The following is a 22732-nucleotide window of genomic DNA, read 5'->3' as shown; positions in this document are numbered from 1 at the left end:
TGTGTATTGTTTTTGCTGGATAACAGTCTGCAGTCATTTGTTGTAGTTCTCAGCAAGTCTCACATGTCACCTGATCATTCTTCTTTGACAAATTGCCTCCAGGTTTGATGGTCTCCTGGCATGAACCTTGGTCTTCACTTCACCTGACAGATTTTTTAATAGGGTTCAAATCAGGGCTTTGAGCAAGCCAGTCAATAATTCCCTTTGGTCATCTGGAGATCGTTCTTCATCAGGAGGGATGCATGTTTTAAGTTTTCATCATGCTGGCCAGAACCAGTTTTGTTGCTGACTGCTTGAGGTGTTTTTTCAAATCTTCACACATCTTTCTTTCTTCATTAGCCCTTCTGCCTTCATAAGATTCCCAGTTCCAGATGAACTGATGCAGCCCAACGAATAATACCTCCACCACTGTGCTTTGCTGTGGGGACAATGTTCTTTGGGTTGTACACCTCACCCTTCTTTCTCTGAACATAAGCAGCATCTTTATGGCCAACGAACTCTAGTTTAATCTCAAAAGAAAAAGAAACACCTCCAGTCTGCATAATCTTTCTCCAGGTTGTCCTTAGCTTATCATCTTCTTTGAGACTACAATTAATCACCAGCTAAGTCATTCACTAGTGTTATTGCATTTATTCTGTGGTCTTTAGACACATCTCTTTTTGAATCTTGAATCTTTCTCAATTGAGAGCTCAAACCTTTGGTGAAGTTTTTATACTATGCATAAATTAGAAGACAACCCTCAGTTTTAACTTGATGTTACAAGTTTTGTTATGGTTCATGGGGAGTGGACACAGTGTTAAGAATTTTGTAGGTTCATGATTTATTTTTAGGTTTTTGATGTGATTTGTAGGTTCTAGTTCTCTGTTATTTAGTCTTGAGAATAGTATTATTTCCCATTGCTTCTGAGTTTTGTCATTTATCTGTCTGGTTATTAGTTCCTTGGTTTGATGCTGTTATTTCCCTTTCGTGTCCAGTCAGTCTTAGGCTTGTCTCTGTGTTTTGTCCCTAGCTTCCCTTGTATTGCCAAGACAGCAGATAATCAGATGCATGGGTGCTAGAATATAATTTGACGAGTTTATTATCCAAAGAAAACATAGGAAAACTTGGAACAATGAGCATGGGGAAACGGGCAGGCTGGCAACTGAGCAAAAGACACAAGATTAAATTAGAAGGTGGGGCAATGGGGCCCAGTGACCAGGCAGCCAGATCAGAGAAGATGGAGAGTTTAATTCATGGAGTGAGACAATCTTTACGAGGAACAACAGAAGATTTAGTCGCAGAAATATTCACGATGGCCGAATGGTGGCCTGATAACACATTAGTAGCTAACCTCTTGTGTTATTATCTAAACAGTTAACAGTCATCTTGTGCAGCTCTGAGCAGCTTCTGTACTCCTGCTATTTTATTTTTTTTTGCTCAGTTGCTCTTTGTTCTAGATCTCTACTTATCTTTCATCTAAAAGTAAGATAATATACATATATTTGGCAAATTATTTTATTCAAGCAGCTGAAATTTAATAAAAGTGACTAACTGTAAAGACTGACCCGACACAATGGTATGTTGTTCACGTTTGAGAGTGTTAATTGCAATATCACACGTGTGACGTCTTTATGGTTCGACATCCGGGCCGCCAACTTTCGATATAAGAGAAGAACAATGCTCCTGAACTGCCTTTAGGTTTGGACATGAGACTCCACTGATGTTGGCTGGTCTGCTCTGGTCTGCACTGAACAAGTGCAAGTGTTTAGAACACAAGAAGACTACACTGAAGGGAAGATTGTCCAGTTTTAAATCAGGTAAGATTATTGCTGGTTGTCAGGGTTCCTGGGTCGGTGACCCAGTGCTTTCCGTTTTGTTCATGTTCAGTTTATTTTGCCACTTCCTGTTTCATTTCCTGTTTGTTCCTGTCACCTCGTCTCGTGCCATTAGCCAGATTATGTTCAGCTGTGTACTCACCGGTCTCTCATTATCATCCTCATCAGTCTGTGTATTTAAGTCTTCTGTTTCTACTCGTTCTTTGTCGTGTCATTGATGATGTTTAGGTTATGTTGTTGTTTCCGCCAGTGTTCGGTCAGCCAGCCGGTCAGTCCGTCAGTCCGTCCGTCCTTCGTTCATTCGTTCAGTCAGTCGTCCAGCCAGCCATGTCCTTCCTCTGTTCTGTGTGTTCACTCCATCATCAATAAATCACCCAGCTTCACCTACCTGCGAGTCCTGCGTTTGGGTTCCTTCTTCCTCGCCTCCACTCCACAACGCCTGACAGAATGACACGACCCGTGCCACGAAGACACGATTGGGACCCAGCGGACCCGGACCTCAACGAGCGGCAGGTGGCAGCGCTTTCCCGTTGGGCAGAGATGGTCAGGGGTAAACAGCGGCTCTTCGCGGAGAGAGAGCACGTCTTCGAGGGGACTCGCCTGGCTCTGGGCGGGCCTCGGAGACGCCGCGTTCCCCCACCTGCTGCCTCACCTGCCCCGGAGCATTTGCCGCGGAGAGCGGACGGTTCATGCCGCGTTTCGGCCGCTCCCTCTCTCGCCGCTCCGCGCCTCGTTCACACTCCCGCCGCCTCATTCGCCGGACCTCCACCTTCGCCACGGCACCGCGGCTACGCCTCCTACCTCGGCTCAATGGAGGCTACCGCGCCAGAGGCTCAGCTGTTTACCCCGGCCGCTTCCTCTTCCCGGAGAAAGCGGCGCACACGCCGCCATAACACGGACTATTGTCAACAACTCCCGGTGGTGAGTTCCGGTAATTGTTTTCCACCCTCCTCATTTGACACTTCACCCAGATTAACTAAGGGACTCATCTCCGATTCATGGGGAGTTTCCCTCCTGGATGATGTAGACTGGGAAGATTTTTTTCTGCTGTGCTCCCGCAAAGACTGTAAATCGTGGTGGCAGAAGAAACAGACAGAACTCTGATAAACCTGCCAGTAGCACACACTCGGTCACTATTTCCACACCCGTCACTCAGCCATTTCCCACCAGCACGGCAGCCCAAATTCGGCCTTCCTCCTCAGCCATTTCATCACCTCAGATGACTAGGGCCTGGCCTACACCCACACCAGTACCAGCTCCCACACCGGTGCCAGCTCCCAGGAGGAAGGCAGCTGCGACGCAGTCTACCTCCACATCCACTCTTGTTTCCCGGGTGGGGGTGACTGGTGTCCAGCCACCTCCCGTGCCTGTCCCAGCGCCCAGGCTGAGGGCAGCCTCAACCCAGCCTGACCTCCCTGGAGGCTTGGAAGAGCTAACCGGCCCACCTACTACTTCACCTCTTCATCCACCTCCTGATCCAACCTTTCACGCCCTCGCACTGTCCCTGGTTAGGCTAGCTGAAGTTTCCCCTGCTCAGGCACCAGCCTTATTAGCCCAGGCCGCAATCTTATCCCCCTCGGTAACTCTGTCATTAGCTCAGCCATTAGCATCGCCAACCTCTGTTCATCCCTTAGCTTCCCCACTCCAGTCAGTTCCCTCACCTGCTGTTCAGCTTCCACTCCAGTCAGTTCCCTCACCTGCTGTTCAGCTTCCACTCCAGTCAGTTCCCTCACCTGCTGTTCAGCTTCCACTCCAGTCAGTTCCCTCACCTGCTGTTCAGCTTCCACTCCAGTCAGTTCCCTCACCTGCTGTTCAGCTTCCACTCCAGTCAGTTCCCTCACCTGCTGTTCAGCTTCCACTCCAGTCGGCCCGGCCTGTCTCCAGCCAGGGGCCTCCGCGCCCGCTGGCCCGGCCTGTCTCCAGCCAGGGGCCTCCGCGCCCGCTGGCCCGGCCTGTCTCCAGCCAGGGGCCTCCGCGCCCGCTGGCCCGGCCTGTCTCCAGCCAGGGGCCTCCGCGCCCGCTGGCCCGGCCTGTCTCCAGCCAGGGGCCTCCGCGCCCGCTGGCCCGGCCTGTCTCCAGCCAGGGGCCTCCGCGCCCGCTGGCCCGGCCTGTCTCCAGCCAGGGGCCTCCGCGCCCGCTGGGGCTTCCGCGCCCGCTGGCCCTGCCTGTCTCCAGCCAGGGGCTTCCGCGCCCGCTGGCCCTAAAGCTGTGGCTCCGTCACCCCCGGCTCCCGTGCCGTCACCTGGTCCAGCCTCAGCGTCAGCATCTGCTTCGCCTGGGCCGGCCTCAGACTCAGCTTCAGCGTCTGCGTCGCCTGGGCCGGCCTCAGACTCAGCTTCAGCGTCTGCTTCGCCTGGGCCGGCCTCAGACTCAGCTTCAGCGTCTGCTTCGCCTGGGCCGGCCTCAGCTTCAGCTTCAGCGTCTGCTTCGCCTGGTCCGGCCTCAGCCTTGTCGCCAGCTTCAGCTTCGCCTGGTCCGGCGGCTGCCGCGTCGCCAGCCTCTGCTTCGCCTGGTCCTGCGGCTGCCGCACCGTCGCCCCAGCCACGTTCTGGACGTCATCGCCGGCGCGGCCGCCCACCGGACCTGCTCAGCGGCCGCCGCCGCCTTCCTCGCGGCCGCCCACCGGACCTGCTCAGCGGCCGCCGCCGCCTTCCTCGCGGCCGCCCACCGGACCTGCTCAGCGGCCGCCGCCGCCTTCCTCGCGGCCGCCCACCGGACCTGCTCAGCGGCCGCCGCCGCCTTCCTCGCGGCCGCCCACCGGACCAGCTCAGCGGCCGCCGCCGCCGACCAGCTCAGCGGCCGCCGCCGCCTTCCTCGCGGCCGCCCACCGGACCAGCTCAGCGGCCGCCGCCGTCTTCCTCGCGGCCGCCCACCTGAACTGTCTCCTCGCGGCCGCCCACCTGACCTGTCTCGTCTCGGCCGCCGGCCACGCGGCCGCCCACCTGACCTGTCTCGTCTCGGCCGCCGGCCACGCGGCCGCCCACCTGGACTGTTTCTGTTTTGGACTCCGTCCTGGGCCCCCTCCGCCCGCCCTGTTCTGGTTTTTCTTTCTTTTGGCCGTCGGGTGCCGGCCTTTGGAGGGGGGGGTACTGTCAGGGTTCCTGGGTCGGTGACCCAGTGCTTTCCGTTTTGTTCATGTTCAGTTTATTTTGCCACTTCCTGTTTCATTTCCTGTTTGTTCCTGTCACCTCGTCTCGTGCCATTAGCCAGATTATGTTCAGCTGTGTACTCACCGGTCTCTCATTATCATCCTCATCAGTCTGTGTATTTAAGTCTTCTGTTTCTACTCGTTCTTTGTCGTGTCATTGATGATGTTTAGGTTATGTTGTTGTTTCCGCCAGTGTTCGGTCAGCCAGCCGGTCAGTCCGTCCTTCGTTCATTCGTTCAGTCAGTCGTCCAGCCAGCCATGTCCTTCCTCTGTTCTGTGTGTTCACTCCATCATCAATAAATCACCCAGCTTCACCTACCTGCGAGTCCTGCGTTTGGGTTCCTTCTTCCTCGCCTCCACTCCACAACGCCTGACACTGGTGAGATAACAGTTACTGTGAACAATGCAAACCTTCTCTAGCAGAATCCAAGAAAGAAAATCGGGGAGATGAAAATGAACACATTTGGCATCTTTTTAAATTATTATCTAACAATTCTTGCAGGAGTGTGATTGCTCCTTTATTTCAAGACCGTTTTCTCCCATGGGAAACCTTAACTTTTATTCTATAGTGTAGTTGAATCTTTAAAGACATTGGGACACCATTAAATGTTGTTCAAACTTTACTTCCTGAGATTGTGATGCAGCTTTTTGTTCTCTTTGCCTGTTAAACCTTTTAATGGGCAACTCAGCCTTTTCTAAGCTTTTTCCTAATTCACTGTTAATCAGTTTTATTTATATAGTGCCAGTTTGCTTCAACAGCTGTTTTAAGGCATTTTATATTGTAAGGCAAAGACCTTAGAATATTAAGAGGGAGAACCTCAACAATCCGATGAGGCTCTGAGCAACAGTGTAGAGGAAAAACTCCCTTTTAACAGGAAGAGAAAGGTTTGAAAGAGAAAAGACAAAAAATGAGCACAAAATCTTCACAGGGGCCGATGACAACAAACAACTGAGTCAAAGTTTTACAAAGTACAAAATTATCACACAAGTCAGTTAACTTTTTAATAATCTTAACAAGTATAGGTTCACACTCTGTTTATAACTTTGTGTTGTAGTTTTGTACATATTCTGTGCGTGCAAGGCAAAAATAACAATGAAGGTAGAAAATAAACTCTCCTCCAGGATAAGAGGAAGGCTCGGGTCAGACATCACAGGGAGGTGAACTGAGGTCTGCTCTTATAAAACACACACACCATTCACCACAACCACCCTGAGAGAAACACAACATTTTCCTCTGATTATATAGTTTTGTTTTTAATCTAGTGACTCTGGAGAAAATTATTTAGCTAAAGGAGTGATTGAATGGATATACGAATATAATATATTCATGTGATCCCACAAAAATGAGTGAGCAGAGCTTTAGTGTCCCATGTATTCAGCTGGAGATTATAAAAAGGCTTAATGTGAAAACAAGGCAAAAAGAAAAATTTTAAATGAGAGACTAAAATAAATACTTGTAATAATTTTCAGTGCATATAAATGTGAATGCTTTTTTCCACCTGTTTGGAGATACTTGTACAACCAAAATTTCTTTTTAAAAAATCAATACAATTCAACGTATGATGCCAAACTCTGAACAGCTCAGGTCAGCTCACCAGTAAACCTCATAGGGTCAGCATTAGGTGGTATTTTAGCCAAATGGAACACAAACATAGTTTCAGAAACGGGAAGATACTAACTTTCAAATCTCTTGTAAATGTATAAACTTACTGTTGTTCTATTCCATTTGGGTACAAACAGTGAACTTAATCCAAAGTTCTAAATATAGTAGCACCAACCACCCGATGGATCTCAAGAGGTTAATTTTTAATTTTACTTCTACTTGACTAAAAGGTCTTGTGCTGTACTCCTGATCGAATGTTGTTAAAGAAGAATTTCAGCTATCCTTACGTGTCCAAACTAAAGATAAGGCTGAACCGACATATGACAAATGAAAAGAACCTGGGCATGACAGTTGTATGTGAACACTGCAAAAGAAAAGTATTTCTGTTTTATGCATTTGATTTTGAACAAACCTGAACACTTTTAGTTTATGAGGAAATCCAACTCGTATCGTTCTTGACTTTTGGAGGACGAAATCAAAGAATTAAAGTTTGGAGTTCATAGCAACATTGCACAATGCCAAGCAGTTTTCACTGGGCACTACTGAGGTCCTGCAGAGATGTTACATGCTGTGTTGTGCACTGCATGGAAAAGGGAAAAGCAATAGGAATAGACGAGGCCATTTTCACCTCCAGACCCTCCATTTCAGTTGTAAAGGATTCACTTCTTGTGCTTACTTAGAAATGAAATCTAATAAAATACACAAACATACAAAACAATTTAGACATACCCAAAGTACCTTTTCCTTGTAGTTGGGCTTAAGCCTGAGTCAGACTAGAATAAAAACAGGATGGCCTTTTTGCGAGCAGAAAAACACAGTTGCTGAGAGACAGCACTGTTTTTTGTTTTTGCTGCCAGCAACCATTTGAAAGTAGTTGCTTTGAAGTTGAACATACAGCACCCTTCTCTTAGTCACAAGGCACAGGTCGCCTGTTGGGAGTCAACCTGTCTCCAGACTTGCAATGACTGTCGTCACACTCAAATAGTAAAAGGTTTCCAAATAACCCTGATCTAATTTCTAAATGCAGACAAACTGACACAGGTTACAGTCAGTCAGATGATGATGAACACAACTTGTCTGCTTCACCAAGTGGAAATATAATCTAACGAATCACACAAACCTGATTTAGTCAGGTTTATGGCCCGCATTTTACTGCAACTTGTGTTGAATTTAATGCCAGAACAACATGCCTGATTTTTGTGTGATAGCTGCTGCTATGAGTGCTCATTTGTTTGGGGAGATGTTAGCAGAACAAGTACACAATCAGCACAGGATCAGCTTAAAGCTGCGAGCCAAGAGCCAGAACGTTGGCTCTGTCCTGTAGATCCTGTGTCATTCTGAGCATCAAGAGCCAAGCCCCACATGTTCCTGCATTCCAGTGCTTTAGTCACATTTTTACACAGAGACCAGTATACAATGAAAACATTTTGTTTCTCTGCAGCGTGCACACTTTGCTTGACAGGTGCTATTACATAGATTCATGTATAAATGTTACAATACATAATACTGACTTTAATAAGAACCTAGAATTTAACCAAGTCTGCAGAAAAACCCAGAGAGTGACACAGAAACAGTATCTTCATTAACACAGATGGATCAGGATCTGACAATAAAATATGTTTTGTGCTCTTTACATCACACATTTGCGCTGCTATGCATAGATTTCAGGTTTAAATAGTTTGTAATAAACCAGCTTTTCTAGCTAAACCCTGCACGCCCCTGAGTGTTGGTCCTCAGGGCCCACACACACAGTTCTATCAGAAGAGCTCACTTTTAAAACAATCCTATTGGTTCTTCTATAGTCCCCCTTTATTTCTCTGTTTCTTTCTCTGTTTTCAGAGAGAAACACAAGAGCCAAACCTGCTTTTACACTGTGTTATATTTGATAATACATTACTTGCTGCCTCACTTTTGAGCAGCAAATTTGCACCGCTCTTACTAAAATTCTGATCATTGCTAAAACAAAATAGCTGCATCTTTGTTTGTTCCTAAATGTATAAATTGTACATTTGCCACATTTATTTACTCTGATCGAGTCTGTGGCTGAGAGTCGGACCTGCTGTGTATGGATTCTGCACAATCCATGAACTGCTTATCAAGCTGACTCTTTAAGGTGGGCCGCACCTCACGTCATCATGTATTATGCCTGTGCTGCAAGTGGCTAGTCCATCCTTGCATTTGGTATTCCACTACTTCACTGAAATTTGCAACACTTAGCAAACAGATTTGCAATTTCTGCCAGTTTATAACAGGTAATTGCCATATTATTACAAACGAACTGCATGTAAATGCTAACTTGACCCCAGCTGATTATAGTCTGACTTTTATCTTATTGCCCTTTTATCACTGTCTTAATGGACCAAAGCCACTTTGAAGATGTAACTCACTACACATGGTTACAGACCTGGTGCCCATCTTCAAAGACACCATTTGAAAGGCTTGACCACAAGCTGATTGCACACAGATCCAATCACTCTGGTGGCTCCGAGGCCTCCAACCCTAGCCTAACTGTAACTGAAACTAAGCTTAACAATAAGGATCACATTAAGTATTGTCATATAGATCAACTCAGCAAATGAACCCTATTCACAGGTTTATAGCAAAAGTGGTGTTTGCACTGATGACCAAAAATCAACAACCGTATATAGAGTTGCATACATATGTCAAGCAAACTACAACCAGAAAAAAATATGAGGATTTTGAAAATATAATGCAAACTAAAAAACTGCTTCTGAAGGGAAACTCTGACTTAATATGCTGCCTTCGTCATGAGTATCACTGCCTCTTCATTAAGGCACGTGTAGATCTGACTATACAATTGCTTTTTATGTAAACATGCTGCTCAAATTTATTCTTATGCTGCATGAGACCTTACTCTTTCTGTGGTCGTTAGGAAAATAAGCAAAGAACAAATATGAAAACAATGTTTTATAGTCTTGATATCTTTTCTTGAACATAACGAACGAGCATGTTAGGCTTGCAGAAGTTAACATGCTGATGTACCCCAGTGAGGAAGGGACCACTATGGCACAATGCAAACCCACAGATTAAACCTACCTCACTAACCCCAAATCCTGCTTCATGGTGGAGGCCTCTAATGAGGCATCTCCCTCAACTTCCAAAAAAAGGATATGCAATATGAGATCTTAATCAGCAGAAGTTCGGTAGTATTAGTGACTAATTACTTATCCCCTTGGCATAATCCAAAAGAGGTTGCCTGGACTCAGAATTCACAGTGTGACCAAGTAATATGATGTAAATAATGTCTCTAAATAACCTTAGTCACAATTAGATATGAAGTACAAATGTAGTTTCCAGAAACCTAGTCATCTTGTAGAAGGTGACAAAAAGGCAAAGTAAAAAGACATCTGCTATCAGCATGGAGTTTGTAATTCACTTTGAAATCATAACAATTTTAAGTAGTTGTTATTAATGCGCCTGACATGGTGTAATCAAACCAAGTGTGGTGTTGTGGTACGCTCAGAAATGTCTTGTTAACAAATTTAATGTTTTTGTGGAAAGTGCATGAAAAAGATTTCAGTCCCGTAGCTGATGAAGCTCATTTCAGACTCTTAACGATGTGTGCAGGTTGATGGAAATGAATTTTATAGGTGACACATATTGTTCAATGCAAAGATGGATGTGATTCAAAAATAATGAGTCTGCAGCAAAATAACAGGATGAAGTGCATGATCATTTCTGACATCATATGAGAGGATGAGCTGTCAACACACTGATACACTCAGCAGACACATGGTTGGTGAACATGTGCCCAGCTAGCTACAGCTAGCGGTCAGTACATTTAATCTTTGGGGTAAATTTGCACAGACTGCAATAACAAGCCAGCAATGTAATTCATGTGCTTCCACTGTATATATAACTAATATAAATCAAAAATTCACCCCACAGAATAAATGCACCAACTATACAGAAGCTAGCACGCAGGGAGTCCGTACCATCTGGGTGTATCATACCTGTGGTTCTCACACGTTTAACGAGAACACTCCGGACATGAGAGCGATTCTACAGGAGAGTACAATAGTGCAAGAAAAATCATTCATAATTGGATACAAATACCAAAATGTGCAGATATACTCATTTATGATTACGCTTGAGGAATCCCATTAGCCATTTGAAATTTCAAAATGCTGACTCTGGTGGGAAACGTTACATTTAGAGACGAGGACAACTTATTATCAAACCACGCATGTTTGACCATGTAAAAGTTAATCTTTGAAGTTTGAAGTCATTCTCTTTGTAACTTATGTAAAGATACTTTTAGCTGTTTCCTTTTTTTGAGCTGCTTTATTAAGTGGTTGGCACAACAGATGGATTCATATGTTTGATATGGCACCAGGTTCATGCCAGATGCCCCTGCTGATGCAACCAGCACTAGGAGTACTCCCAGAAGCTGGGTTTGGGGATCTTTCACGTGTAAAGTGAACGTGTTAACCACTCGCTGGCTTATAGTGACTTTTACAGAAAGGCAAGCGAACTGTAGCCCTACCACCCCTCCAAAAAAATCTAAATGAAAAAGTAATAATAAATAAATAAATAAATAAAGCCTACTTTTAAGAAGGCAAACAGAATTAGATTAAAACAGCTTCTCGCTGTTGCTTGACTTCTTCACCTCTGCTCTCTTTCATGGCACTAAATTTGTAAAAAAAAAATTTTATCTAATGATTTTTCAGAAAAATGTTCCCCATCAGTGTGACATGGATCAGTATTACCGCCGCACATGTTTAGGGTTGAGCAGGTTTTTTTTTAAAGACTATATTGTTTAATCTACAGTGATGCATCATATTCTACAAAATCACAGGTTTACAGTCTGCCCTGTGAGGTCCACATAAGCTTTTAGTTCATTCAGAGATACAGGCTGACATCTTGATTTATTTACAAAAAATACTTTATTTAGAAAAACAATTAAAAGGCCTGATCGCTGTGTGACATGGTTAACTGCCAATATCTAGAGCAAGATTATATATTATTCTAAGAAGAAAGTGCTGCATTAACAAAACAGCTGGTTATACTTGATCTGATATGATAAAGGATGGCAGGTTATTGCCAATAAACAAGCTTAAACAGCTTATGTTAATGTGTCCGCCGGCCGGGTGACATTTATTATCAATATCATCTGTTTAATACTACGATTGTGTAGAAATTGCAGCTTTACTGCCCTCTTGAAATTTCCCACAAAGTGCTGTTCAGTGTTTTAAATGTCAAAATAAAAATTCTGAAATTTACCAGTGGGCAGCCACGTTGGGACCAATTTTAAAATTCAAGTGGTTAATGGGATTTTTCAAATTAATGGCTCCACAAGAACAAACAAACAAAGGTCTAGTGACTGTGATTTTCTACTTATCTGCTGCACTAAAACACTCACACTACTCTCAGATACGCCCTCAGTTCCAGATCGCAGTGATGTCTCAGACCTCTCCCTCCTAAATGTGTTTTCTGCTTAGGTAAGTCAGTCTGTGGATGCTATTCAGACAGAGGGGGCTCAGTTCTTTGGTCTGCTGCCTCTGCCTTCACTGTGTGATGTTTAGAGATGGTCTCTTTCTCTGGTGTGCTGTTTCTCAGATCCACCGGGCTGGGGACCTTCTTCTTGTTCGATGTAGGACTTACTTGGGGGACGTCTGAATATCCAGACGTGACTGGGATTGTGCTGAGGGTCTTTTCTCGAGGTGCTGGGGAGACTAGTAATTTATCTAGAGTTTGGGGCAATGCTGGGGCTGTGCTAGTGCTATTTTTGGGTGGGGGCATCACTGGAGACTTTTCCAGTGTTCGGGTCTGTGGTGGAAGCCTCTCTTGGGTGGGTAAAGCTTTGTCAAATGCATGGCTGGAAAACTGGGTTGCATCTGCTTCATGTAGAGCTTGAGCTGTAAAGGAGGGACACCCTGAGCCTGGGCTTTCACCCTTTCCTTGATGGGGGTGCTTGGTTTCGGCTGCTGTGCTTCCACATCCCATTCTTCCTCGTCTTTCCTGCAGCTCCTCCTTCTGGGGAATGCCCTTCTTATCTTTATCCGTCTCCCTTCCCATGTCACTGGCTGTGAAGATGAATGATATAGATTAATAAGTAAAACAAAGAAGGAAAAGGATAGGCCAAAAAGGCTAAATTATGAGCATGACTTATGAAGACCTCTCTGTCCTTCTCCACTGGATGGATCTTCAGTGCAGGATGGCAGATCACTTCTGTTGCCTCGGAAACGGATGGGTGACCTCTGTAACACTGCCTTCAGCTCTGAAAAAGAAGGGTATGAGGTTTAATAAAGAGTCAATCATCAATTATGCCTTTCTCCAGGAGAGTTGTGGGAGAATACCACACTTAACCTCACGGTGACGAATGGATGAAACATTTTACTCAAAGCCATTCATACATGGACTCTTTTCTAAGCCTGTCTAACAATCACACACACACTCTGGATACATTGGGGCAACTCACAGTTCAGTATCTCTGACATGCGGACTGGAGGAGCCGGACACTGAAACTCTAAATGTCAGGCCCACATCAAACAAGACACACAAAGTAACATCAGCCTGAGAGGTTACTATGAATTGTGTCTCTGGCCATGAACACTCACTGGGGGTGATAAACTGAAAGTTGTTGACTCGGACATTTACACTGTGGCCAGAGAGGTTCTAGTAGACACATTAATGTTGTGTCGTGACAGTAAAGTTGACCGAGTATTTTTCCGTTGTCTGGTAACTCATTCAGGCAGGATTGGACACAAACATTGTGGGAGTGGGATTTAAAAACATAGTCCAGTGCAGGGCTCTAGTATGCAGTATAAAATTCGTATGTTTGTTGTGAAAAATGCAGTGTGTGTCAATACTACACAACTACTTATTACTACTCCTGAAATCAAAGCACAGGTCCTTTTTCAGTCCATACAATGGATGTCATGTCAGGAATTTACTCTTATAATCTTTTTTTTATTTTAATCACACTTATTTGAATATTTTTCATTTAACCAGTTGTGGGATTTGCTGTTGCTAGCATTATTTTTTCAGAGTTTCATCAAACACTGGTGTAAAGCCTCACCTTGTGTCATGGCAAAGGCATCCTCATGGACAGACACAGCTCTACGCTGCGGAGGAGGCTTCATGTGTTGACGCGGCTTAGGAAGACTCTCTGAAAATACACACAATCATTTATTTACACTGACTTGGATTCCAGAGCTGATTTCTCTTTAAAACGCATTGAAAGTTGTATCAGAACCACCACAATTCTGGTTAAATTTCTTTTAATAAGACAGGTAAGACATACCCTCTGTCACTGATTGTGCTTTTTCAGCGCGATCCTGTGTACCGGGACTTCTCCAGAGAGGTGGGACTGAAGGAAGCTCCTTTCTAGAGGACACGTTCGATGTTCCACCCTGGAAACCGTCCTCGCTTCCATTCTAGGAACGTAATCACCAGATGTTCATTGACACAATTTTTTCTCTGTATGCCACCATTGATTTGAAATCAGTGAATCAGTCAAGAAGGTCTAATTCAAGGGTTTAACAAAAGCACTGCATCAACAGCTATTTTTAAATGCAGTCCTTCATTTTCAGAATGTCAAATATGATCAGACAAAAAGGTGTTTTTCCTCTTAACAGAACAACAAGAATGTGAATCATCACCTAGATGCAGCTATCAAAGATGTCGAACAAAACGCAGTAATTTGCAAAACCTGCCATAAAACTATGGCAAAAGCAGTACCACAAATTTATTTCACCAGCTGAAAAGTCATCCACTGCATAAAGAAGAGTGTTTTAAACTCTGCATGTCAGCCTCTCCCCACACGCCAAAGAAAACCTTAAATGAACCAGCTGTGACACCTGCGACTGTTCTTGGTCAGTCGTTTTTAGAGTCACTGTCTAGGCTTATGTTTCTGTAATTTGAGGTGATCACATTTTTTATTTCACAATTTTTATATCATAATCACAAAAGAACCCCTTTTTAAAAAAACAACTGAATTGTCAGTTTGAATGAGTATACCAATTCAACCATATACCACTATATGGTTGACAATAACATTTGTTTTGGGGGGTTATTTAGACATCGTGATGTCTATAGTGATATTATATTTTTCTCATATCGCCCAGCCCTACTTAGTTACCTAATATATAATCAAACAATAATAGCTTTGTATACAGTCTCACCTTCTGAATGATCTTATTGCCAACAATAAAATGAAATATATTACCTGTCTTGTAGTCTCCTCTGGCCTGCCATCATGTTTTCCTCCTTCCAGCAGCTCCACTGGGCTGCTGGAAGGAGGAGCAGAAGAGGGACGAGCTCCTCCTGCAGCAGCCAGGGTGGAGAGAGGAGGTCTGGCTGAGATGGCAGGTTTGGGTGGCAGGGGGCCAATAGGACGCTCTGGGAGGGTGGGCTTTGGAGGAAGGAGAGGATCTGGTCGAACGGGGTGCAGAGATCTGATCGGATGCCTGGGATCAGCTGGGAACCAGGGTGAAAGGGACATTGCAAGTGTTCCCAGTTAGTGCCCATAGTTTGGACAGATGTTTAAAAGGATGTAGATTATACACAGAAAGCATGACATTCTAGTACAGAACTTCCTGTGTTCTCATATCACAGGCCTAGATACATCAGACTGGTTACACTACAGAAGACATGTTTATGATGTCACTCACTGTCCAGTGTCCCATGTCCATCAAAACTAAAACCTCCAAAGACTAAACTTTGCTGTTTACATATAGTACATTACAACATGATATCCAGACTATGTTAAACTTTATTATAAAGCATTGTAAAGTTGTTCCTTTAAATACATATGATGCTGAGGCTGGGTGTGGTCTGTGGCTCGGCTACAGGGGAGAGGTGGCGCAGTGGGTTCAGAGGCTGTGCCAGGGGAGGCTGGCAGACAGAGCTGACAATGATTGTTTAATCCTGCCTCTATTATTTCAGTAGCACGCCGGCACCTGTGGAGGGGAGGTACGAGCTGACGCTGGGATGGGTAGCGGGACAGCTGGAACCACACAACAGTCTGAAAAAACAAACTGTGTAAACAAGTTCACTCTGTAAATAAGGACACTTGAGTCACATCGTTTGTGCACATCCCTAACCCTAACCCTAGCACGTGCTGGGTCCCTGTAACAGCTGAACAGTGTTACAGTGGCACCCAACATCCCAACACATGATGTTAGACCCATAGCCCGTGCAGCAGATGCACGTCCTGGCTCAAATGCACCAGGAGCAGGCAGCCGCACAGCGTGAGCAGCTGACTCATGTACAGAGTTCTGGTAAGATGCCAAGGGGGTACACGGCAGGCTATGGTGGACTCGGGCTACACGCAGACCTCAGTCCACCAAAACCTGGTTCAGCCGGGAGTGTTGTTGGAGGCAATATTCATAGAGGTCAGATGTGTGCATGGGGACATAGACCGCTAGAAATGAGGTACAGTGGCAAATGCATAAAGTTACGGCTGCAGTTATCTTCCACCCGACACATCCCTTAATTCTGGGACAGAATTCCCTGTGCAAGCGGATATTGCTTCCAGTGGATTATGCAGCTCGACATCCTGAAGCAGTGCTGCTGCACACCTTTTCTGCAAAGGGTGTGGCACAGGCACAAGTTCACCTCATCGGTTGTGCATGTCTGACTGTGTGCTGGGGTCCTGTAACAGCTGACAAGTGTTACAGATCCATATTTCAATTTTTTACAAAACACGTGAAAACTGGTCGATCATCACTGACTTCTTCATGCTGGTGCATTGTCCCACACAGCAATACTAGAGGTGGGGGAAAAAATCGATACTGTGTAGTATTGTGATATTTTGTTTGCTAATAATGTATCGATACAGGGACAGCAGAAATCGATATTTTGTTACAAAAAAAGTTTTCGTGGACTGGAACATGCTCTGACTGACTTCAGAGCATGTTGATCCTTTTTCTGAGCAAGAATCCTTCACTGTCCAAATGTGTTTAACTTTTTTTTTGGCAGCAATAAACATGACAGTTTACTTATTTTCATTTAAGACATGTTTTATTTTAATTAAGTTTAAAAATCTTTTATTTAATGTAAAATTATATTTTGTTTTAATTTACTTTCAAATTCTTCAGTTGCTGAATGGGCTGCATAGTTTTCATAAACTGCATAGTTTAGAATAGATATAATTGTACCAGATGGTTGAATTCAGTTAAGTTGGACTAGACTGTAATACAAACCGTTCAGTTTGTCAACAATAAAACTGACTGAAATGAGAGAAAGACTGAGTGTGAGACTTTGATATTAGATAAAAATTAATATTGATAAAATTTACCTTTATGTACAGAATTTGAATATCGCAAAATATTTTAAAAAATTGCAATAATATCGTATCGTGCGTTAAGTATTGTGATAATATCGTATCGTGAGTTGTATGGTGATTCCCACCTTTAAGCAATACCGTGTGGGTTTTTTTTTTGCTGAACTGGCTCTGCCAAGCTATAGATTGAGATTATAATTTATATGTAGACATGAGCAAAGAAATATTGATACCTGATGAAGTGGACATAGTCCTGGGCTTCATGTATGTGGGAGGTGGTTCAGGTTTGTCAAGAATAGCACCTGAGGGACAGTGACAGGAGAGTAGAAGACAGTGAATATTACGAATAATATGTGAATCCTACAGCTTATCACACAGCTCTAGATGGCAGATCTTAAAACAAGGATTAGTAGTGATGACTCAAACAAAATAAGAAGAGTGATGGAAAAAATCAATATTTATAAAACTATATGAAACACTAAGTATAGACTCAAATGTTCTGTTAAAGAATTAAACTAAATTTGATTTATAACCATGTACACTAAAAAGGTTGGAAGTGTGTTACTTAATCAGAATAGTTCAATTTGAGTTCAATTCAATTTTATTTATATAGCGCCAAATCACACCAACAGTTGTTTCAAGATGCTTTGTATTGTAAGGTAGACCTTAAAATAATACATACAGAGAAACACCCAACACTTATATGACCCCCTGTGAGCAAGCACTTTGGCTACAGTGGGAGGGAAAGTGGATGGTAAGTTATAAATGACAAATGGACTGGCCTTTACATAGTGAACTTAAAGGGCATTACACTGCAAACAACACTGACTTGCACACTGACAACCACACACACAAACACACTTATGCAAAAACACTTACCATCAGAGTTGGCCTTTCTCAGCTCTTCATCTTTATTCTGTAAAAGAGGAATTAGTCTTATTTTTGTTTTATGTATTTTTGTGTAGCCAGATCTTGCTTGAAAAGGAGATTTGAATTTCAAAGCCCTCCTGGTTAAATGAAGGTTAAATAAATAAATAAATAAGATAAATATGAGGTCGTTGGGATTTTACTGTTCACCTTTGTTTTCTCTTCCAACCATTTTTGTCTATTTTGCTGGTTTGGGTCATTCCAATAAAAGCAGTGAAAACTTAAAAAAGTTTAAACCTGTTTTTCATTGTAGTAACTTTATTGTACTCTTTAAAACAAAGTTATAATTTAACGTCATACGATGAAAACTGACCAAGTTACTGGTTTTCAAAGTGCACAGGTATGGGCTGGAATTTGGTGCTTTTTGCTCTATATTTTCCAGCATTTTTGAACCAGATTATCCACATAAACATATTAGGGCAGAAGAACACAGGTCACCTACTAATCAGAAGGTCCCCATCTGCTCCAGTCTACATGCCAAATATCCTTGGGCAAGATACTAACCCCGGTTGGTCTCTGATGCATCCATCAGAGTGTAAGTGTGTGTGAATGTTAGAAAGTGCACAGGAAAAAGTGCTTGTGGTGTAAATGAGACAAGCTGTGTAAAGCACTTTGGGTGTTCAGATAGAGTAGGAAGGCATTTTCTCAGTGTCAGTGTGAAAACTGCCATTACTGCTGCTTTCTATTCCTATTAATAGCACTAGCCTACTACAGAGGAGTGGAAATGTTTGTTAAGTTAAAGGTAATTTTAGATCTACATATTTCTTTGAATCATAAAACTATGATGATTTACTATTTAATTACAAAAATACTGGGACACTGCCTGCCTGGCTGCCTGGTAGGATGGTGACAATACTCAGTCAGCCTGTTATGGCTCAGGGGTAAAAACTGTGACGTTTCCACACTCATCTGTAATGTACATTTAATGAGAGTAGACTCAATAAATATGGAAAAATTGAGATATGTGGTTTTTCTTAAGACATTCCAACCTATCATCCATTTTCTTAATCAATCACTCATTAATGAGATTGAATCAATTTTGTTTTCTGGCAAACTTTCAAAATGGGATGTGGGAGAATGTGTGAGGAGTGTGTTTCTCACAATTTAAAAAGATAAAAAATGAAAGCGGTGCGATAGTCCTGCATATAAAATATTTAAGGCAAACAATGTTCAGATTAATATGTTTACACACACATGCGCACTCCCCCATTTACCTGGCTCATCTTGGTTTCAGCAGGTGGAGTTTTGGCCACGCCCATTCTGTGCAACATCACCTGAAGCTTCTGCTCAAAACTAGATGTGCTCTCCGAAGCATGTTTCTGAAAGACAGTACAGAAACACTTAGAACAATAACTGTTCCCTCTCACACTCACAGGCACTGGCTTGGTTCCGTTGGTATTATTTGAAAACTGTCAATATAAAGATTGAGAATAGAGTAGATGTTTTATGAGAATGGGCATCACTGTGTTAACACACAAGCACAGCAAAGACGCGACTGTGTTGTTGTACTGGTCATATCCAGGCGACGAAAGTGATAATGTGGTAAATTTATCATAACAACAGGTTGACCTTTGAGGAAGTGTTTACTCTGTATCAACAACAAATAGTAACACTTACAATATAAACTGGGAGCAGGTCAAAGAACAGGGAAAGGTTCTACCTTAATATGCTAAAATTAGACTTAAAACAAGAGAAATTCAAAATAAAGGCTTGTCTCTGACATTAGCTTTTTTAGAAACCTTGGTTCCCATAGAGATTCATCTCATAATTTACTGTTATTATGATGTTACAGGTATCACAAGACTGACCTTAGTGGGTGTATCCTTGTCATCAGTCTCTAATCCCGTCAACAGTATGAGACTTTGGCTCTTTCCCTCTCTCAGTGCCCTCTTGGTCACTTTTAGTCTCCTCTCTCCATATGGAGTCCCTACCAGCTGCTTGTCCTGCTCAGTCAGAGTGCGAGTGACCACAGGACTGGGCATGCGAGCTGGCAAGACAGGAGCTGCCTCTTCCTCCAGATTGGAAAGTACAGTAGTCGTGAGATCAGGGCTTGTTGTGATGGTGGGATACAAGGGAGTGGTCTCACTGGGTGGCATCATCATGGTTAACGTCTGGGCAGGCGATCTCTTTTCCCGCACATCGCCTGCAAGATGTTGGCTGGTGGCGGAGATTCCTTCTGTGGTGGTGGCATCATTAGAAATGTTAGCATCCTCCACTGACCTTGCCCCTCTCTCCTTCTCTCTCTCCTTGTCCCTCTCCCTCTCCCTCTCCCTTTCTTTGGCCTCACGGAGGGGTCGAATGAGGTCTGCAATGGAGGTCCTTTTGACCTTCACCCCTTCTCCTCCTCCTCCCTCTCCCCCACTTGCCTTGGTGGCTCGGGCAACTCGAGCCCTCTTGAAGGCGAAGAAGTCACCAAACTTTTTCTTGATATTTTTGGTGGGAAGTGTGGTGGTGGTGGTGATGGAAGAAAAGGTGGATGGAATGGAGGTAGAGAGGGGTGGAACATCAGTGGATGTGAAGGACATGTCAGTGGATGCATAGGGTGAAGTGAGAGTGGTGGTAGAGGAGGTGATAATGTCAGACGTAGAGGACAAGGGGGTTGAGACTGAGGGGGTGGAGCTTGACTCTGGGGGAGTGGCTTGGGCAGGGTTTGACTCCTCCCACTGGCCTTTTCTGCAGCAGGAAAACAGCAGAAAGAGCAACAGACAAGAAGAGACATTCAGTACTACAACTACTGGTACAGGACCAAAGACATGCTGAGCTCAGGCACACAGCTAACATGCATGCAAACATCACACAGGGCAAAAACAGCTCCTAAATGACTGACAGATTGACAAAAAACCTGGAAGCTACGCCTGGACTTCTATGTAATATACGTAAAATTTGCTTCACCCGTTGGTTAAATAAATACATATATTAGTCCAATCATGCTTCTGGTCCTGAGTGGATATGAGCCCGGTCAGGTGTATGTAGTTTTGTCTTTACTTAGGGAGAGTTAGCTTAGTATAGAGAAAATGAAGGATGCTAACACCAAAGGGAAAGACATTTGTTTGAAGTTCACACCTGCTACACCAACATAACATGTTTTTGTCAACACAGCAACAGAGCTGTTCTGACCTGGTGCCGCTAATGCTCAACTAAAAGGTTGCAGAAGCCTGGGTTTGAGTCCATCCCAGATCATGCCCTCCATATTATCTCCACATTATTCCACGTTGCTCTCTTCCTACTTTCCTGTCTACTGTGTAAAAGCTAAAAATGCTACAAACTGCTGTTCTGACGTGGCAATTCTGGTGTAATGGCTCTTATATGGTCTTAATTCAACCATGAAACGGCTGATTCTTACATTTACTGGAAGAGTCGATTTTTTCAATCACGGATGTTTACATTAAGCCTGAGTAATAATTCAAATGTAAATCGCACATACGGAGTGGTCAGGAATCAAGCTGGGTCAATCTGATTTACTGGTGTTCAAAATGCTTTAGTGAGAGTACTGACAGAAATTTGCAAAACAGTTGTATTTTACCCCATATTATTATCCATAAATCCATATTATCCCCATATTATTATCTCTACATCCAGAATAGAATTTGAAATCCTTCATCAAAACTAAGCACTAAGGACCCAGTCCTATTATAGACCTCATCCTCAGACTCCTGTACAGTGGTAACATCTTTGGTTTCAGACACCCTCTCTTCTTTAACATTAAGCTTATAGTTGGGGCTGGATCATATGACCCTGAACCACGAACCATAAACCCGCAGTTATGCTGTAAAATACACAAGCACGGGACTTCCCAAGATGAATGAGAAGCACTGAAAATATGTTTCTGACCAAAAATGTCTATTGTTACTACAGCAACCATACTCCAAGTATCCCCTGGAGAGGCGGACATATAATACTACTACTACTAATAATGATAGTTACAGTAGTTGTGGCATATACAGTAGTTAAGGTAGCATGTAAACTCAGAGCTTGAGTTTTGTATGTGGTAACAATGCACATTACACAGTGTAATAGTTACACCCTTAATATGTGCACATCCTCTACAGTGAAAACAACAAAGTTTTACTGTTTACAGTTTAAAGTACAACGTCAATCACACGGTCCAGAGACTTGCAGTTAGTGGGGTCAGATTAATTGGTAATTCTGAACTGCCCATAGGTGTGAATGTGAGTGCGAATGGTTGTCTGTCTCTATGTGTTAGGCCTGCGACAGACTGCCGACCTGTCCAGGGTGTGCCCTGCCTTTCGCCCTATGGTAGCGGGGATAGGAATCGGGGATACCTTGAATAGTCCGTATATTACCAAAGCACAAACCTGTAGTCATGACATCCCATTTAACAGCTGTGAAGAACACAGCCTCATTACAACCACTTCAGCAAAAGGACGCTGGACATCAGAAAGAAATGTCAGCTGTCTGTGAACAGTAATTAAAAACACTAAAAAAAGAATCTGCTATGAAGATAAAGGTTATTGACCAGCAGTCAGTGGATGGCTGAAGAAAGAGCACCACCATCCCTGTATACGGATGGGGGACTCGCCCTTTACATAACCTGTCATGCCATTGCCCCACACCAGTTATATTAAAAAACAAAGACAGTGAAATACAGTTGAAAGCCCCAGATGTCATGATCTGAGTTGATTGTGTTGTTTTCTTTCCAAAACTCCATCTCCTTAGAGACTGTGTCTGCTCCCAGACCACCAAAAACAAACCAAAAATTTGCAAAAAACATTAAAATATCACGAAGGAAGAACAATATTATCAACAACTGCACCAAAAAGTAAAACAGTGAAATGTGGATTATTAAACATTATGTCTCTGTCTTGAATAAATAATGGATCAACACACCGATTTACTCTGCCTTACAGAAACCTGGTTAAAGCAGGATGATTATGTTAATTTAAATGAATCAACACCCCTGGGTCATTCTAACCATCAGAAACCTCGAAGCACAGGCCGAGGGGGCGGTGTGAAACTCTCTGAATATAACA

General features: G+C 43.5%; 1 protein-coding gene across 1 annotated transcript in view; it reads right to left on the bottom strand.

The window, feature by feature from the left end:
* Nucleotides 1-5956: 5956 nt before the first annotated feature.
* The window catches only part of carmil2 (capping protein regulator and myosin 1 linker 2), a 65153-nt gene continuing 48377 nt past the window's right edge, over nt 5957-22732 (bottom strand). The window contains exons 33-41 of the mRNA XM_087843372.1: nt 19550-20414; nt 18956-19060; nt 17694-17730; nt 17048-17116; nt 14757-15007; nt 13833-13965; nt 13608-13697; nt 12705-12806; nt 5957-12612 (exon numbers count right to left, since the gene is read on the bottom strand). Coding sequence (XP_087699498.1) covers nt 12047-12612; nt 12705-12806; nt 13608-13697; nt 13833-13965; nt 14757-15007; nt 17048-17116; nt 17694-17730; nt 18956-19060; nt 19550-20414 — 2218 coding nt within the window. The 3' untranslated portion in view covers nt 5957-12046. The remainder of the gene's footprint in view (nt 12613-12704; nt 12807-13607; nt 13698-13832; nt 13966-14756; nt 15008-17047; nt 17117-17693; nt 17731-18955; nt 19061-19549; nt 20415-22732) is intronic.

This window comes from Neolamprologus brichardi, chromosome 7, assembly GCF_056152115.1.
Source record: "Neolamprologus brichardi isolate AB-2024 chromosome 7, ASM5615211v1, whole genome shotgun sequence".
NCBI classification, from domain to species: domain Eukaryota; kingdom Metazoa; phylum Chordata; class Actinopteri; order Cichliformes; family Cichlidae; genus Neolamprologus; species Neolamprologus brichardi.
This window is presented reverse-complemented; position numbering and strand designations above follow the sequence as displayed.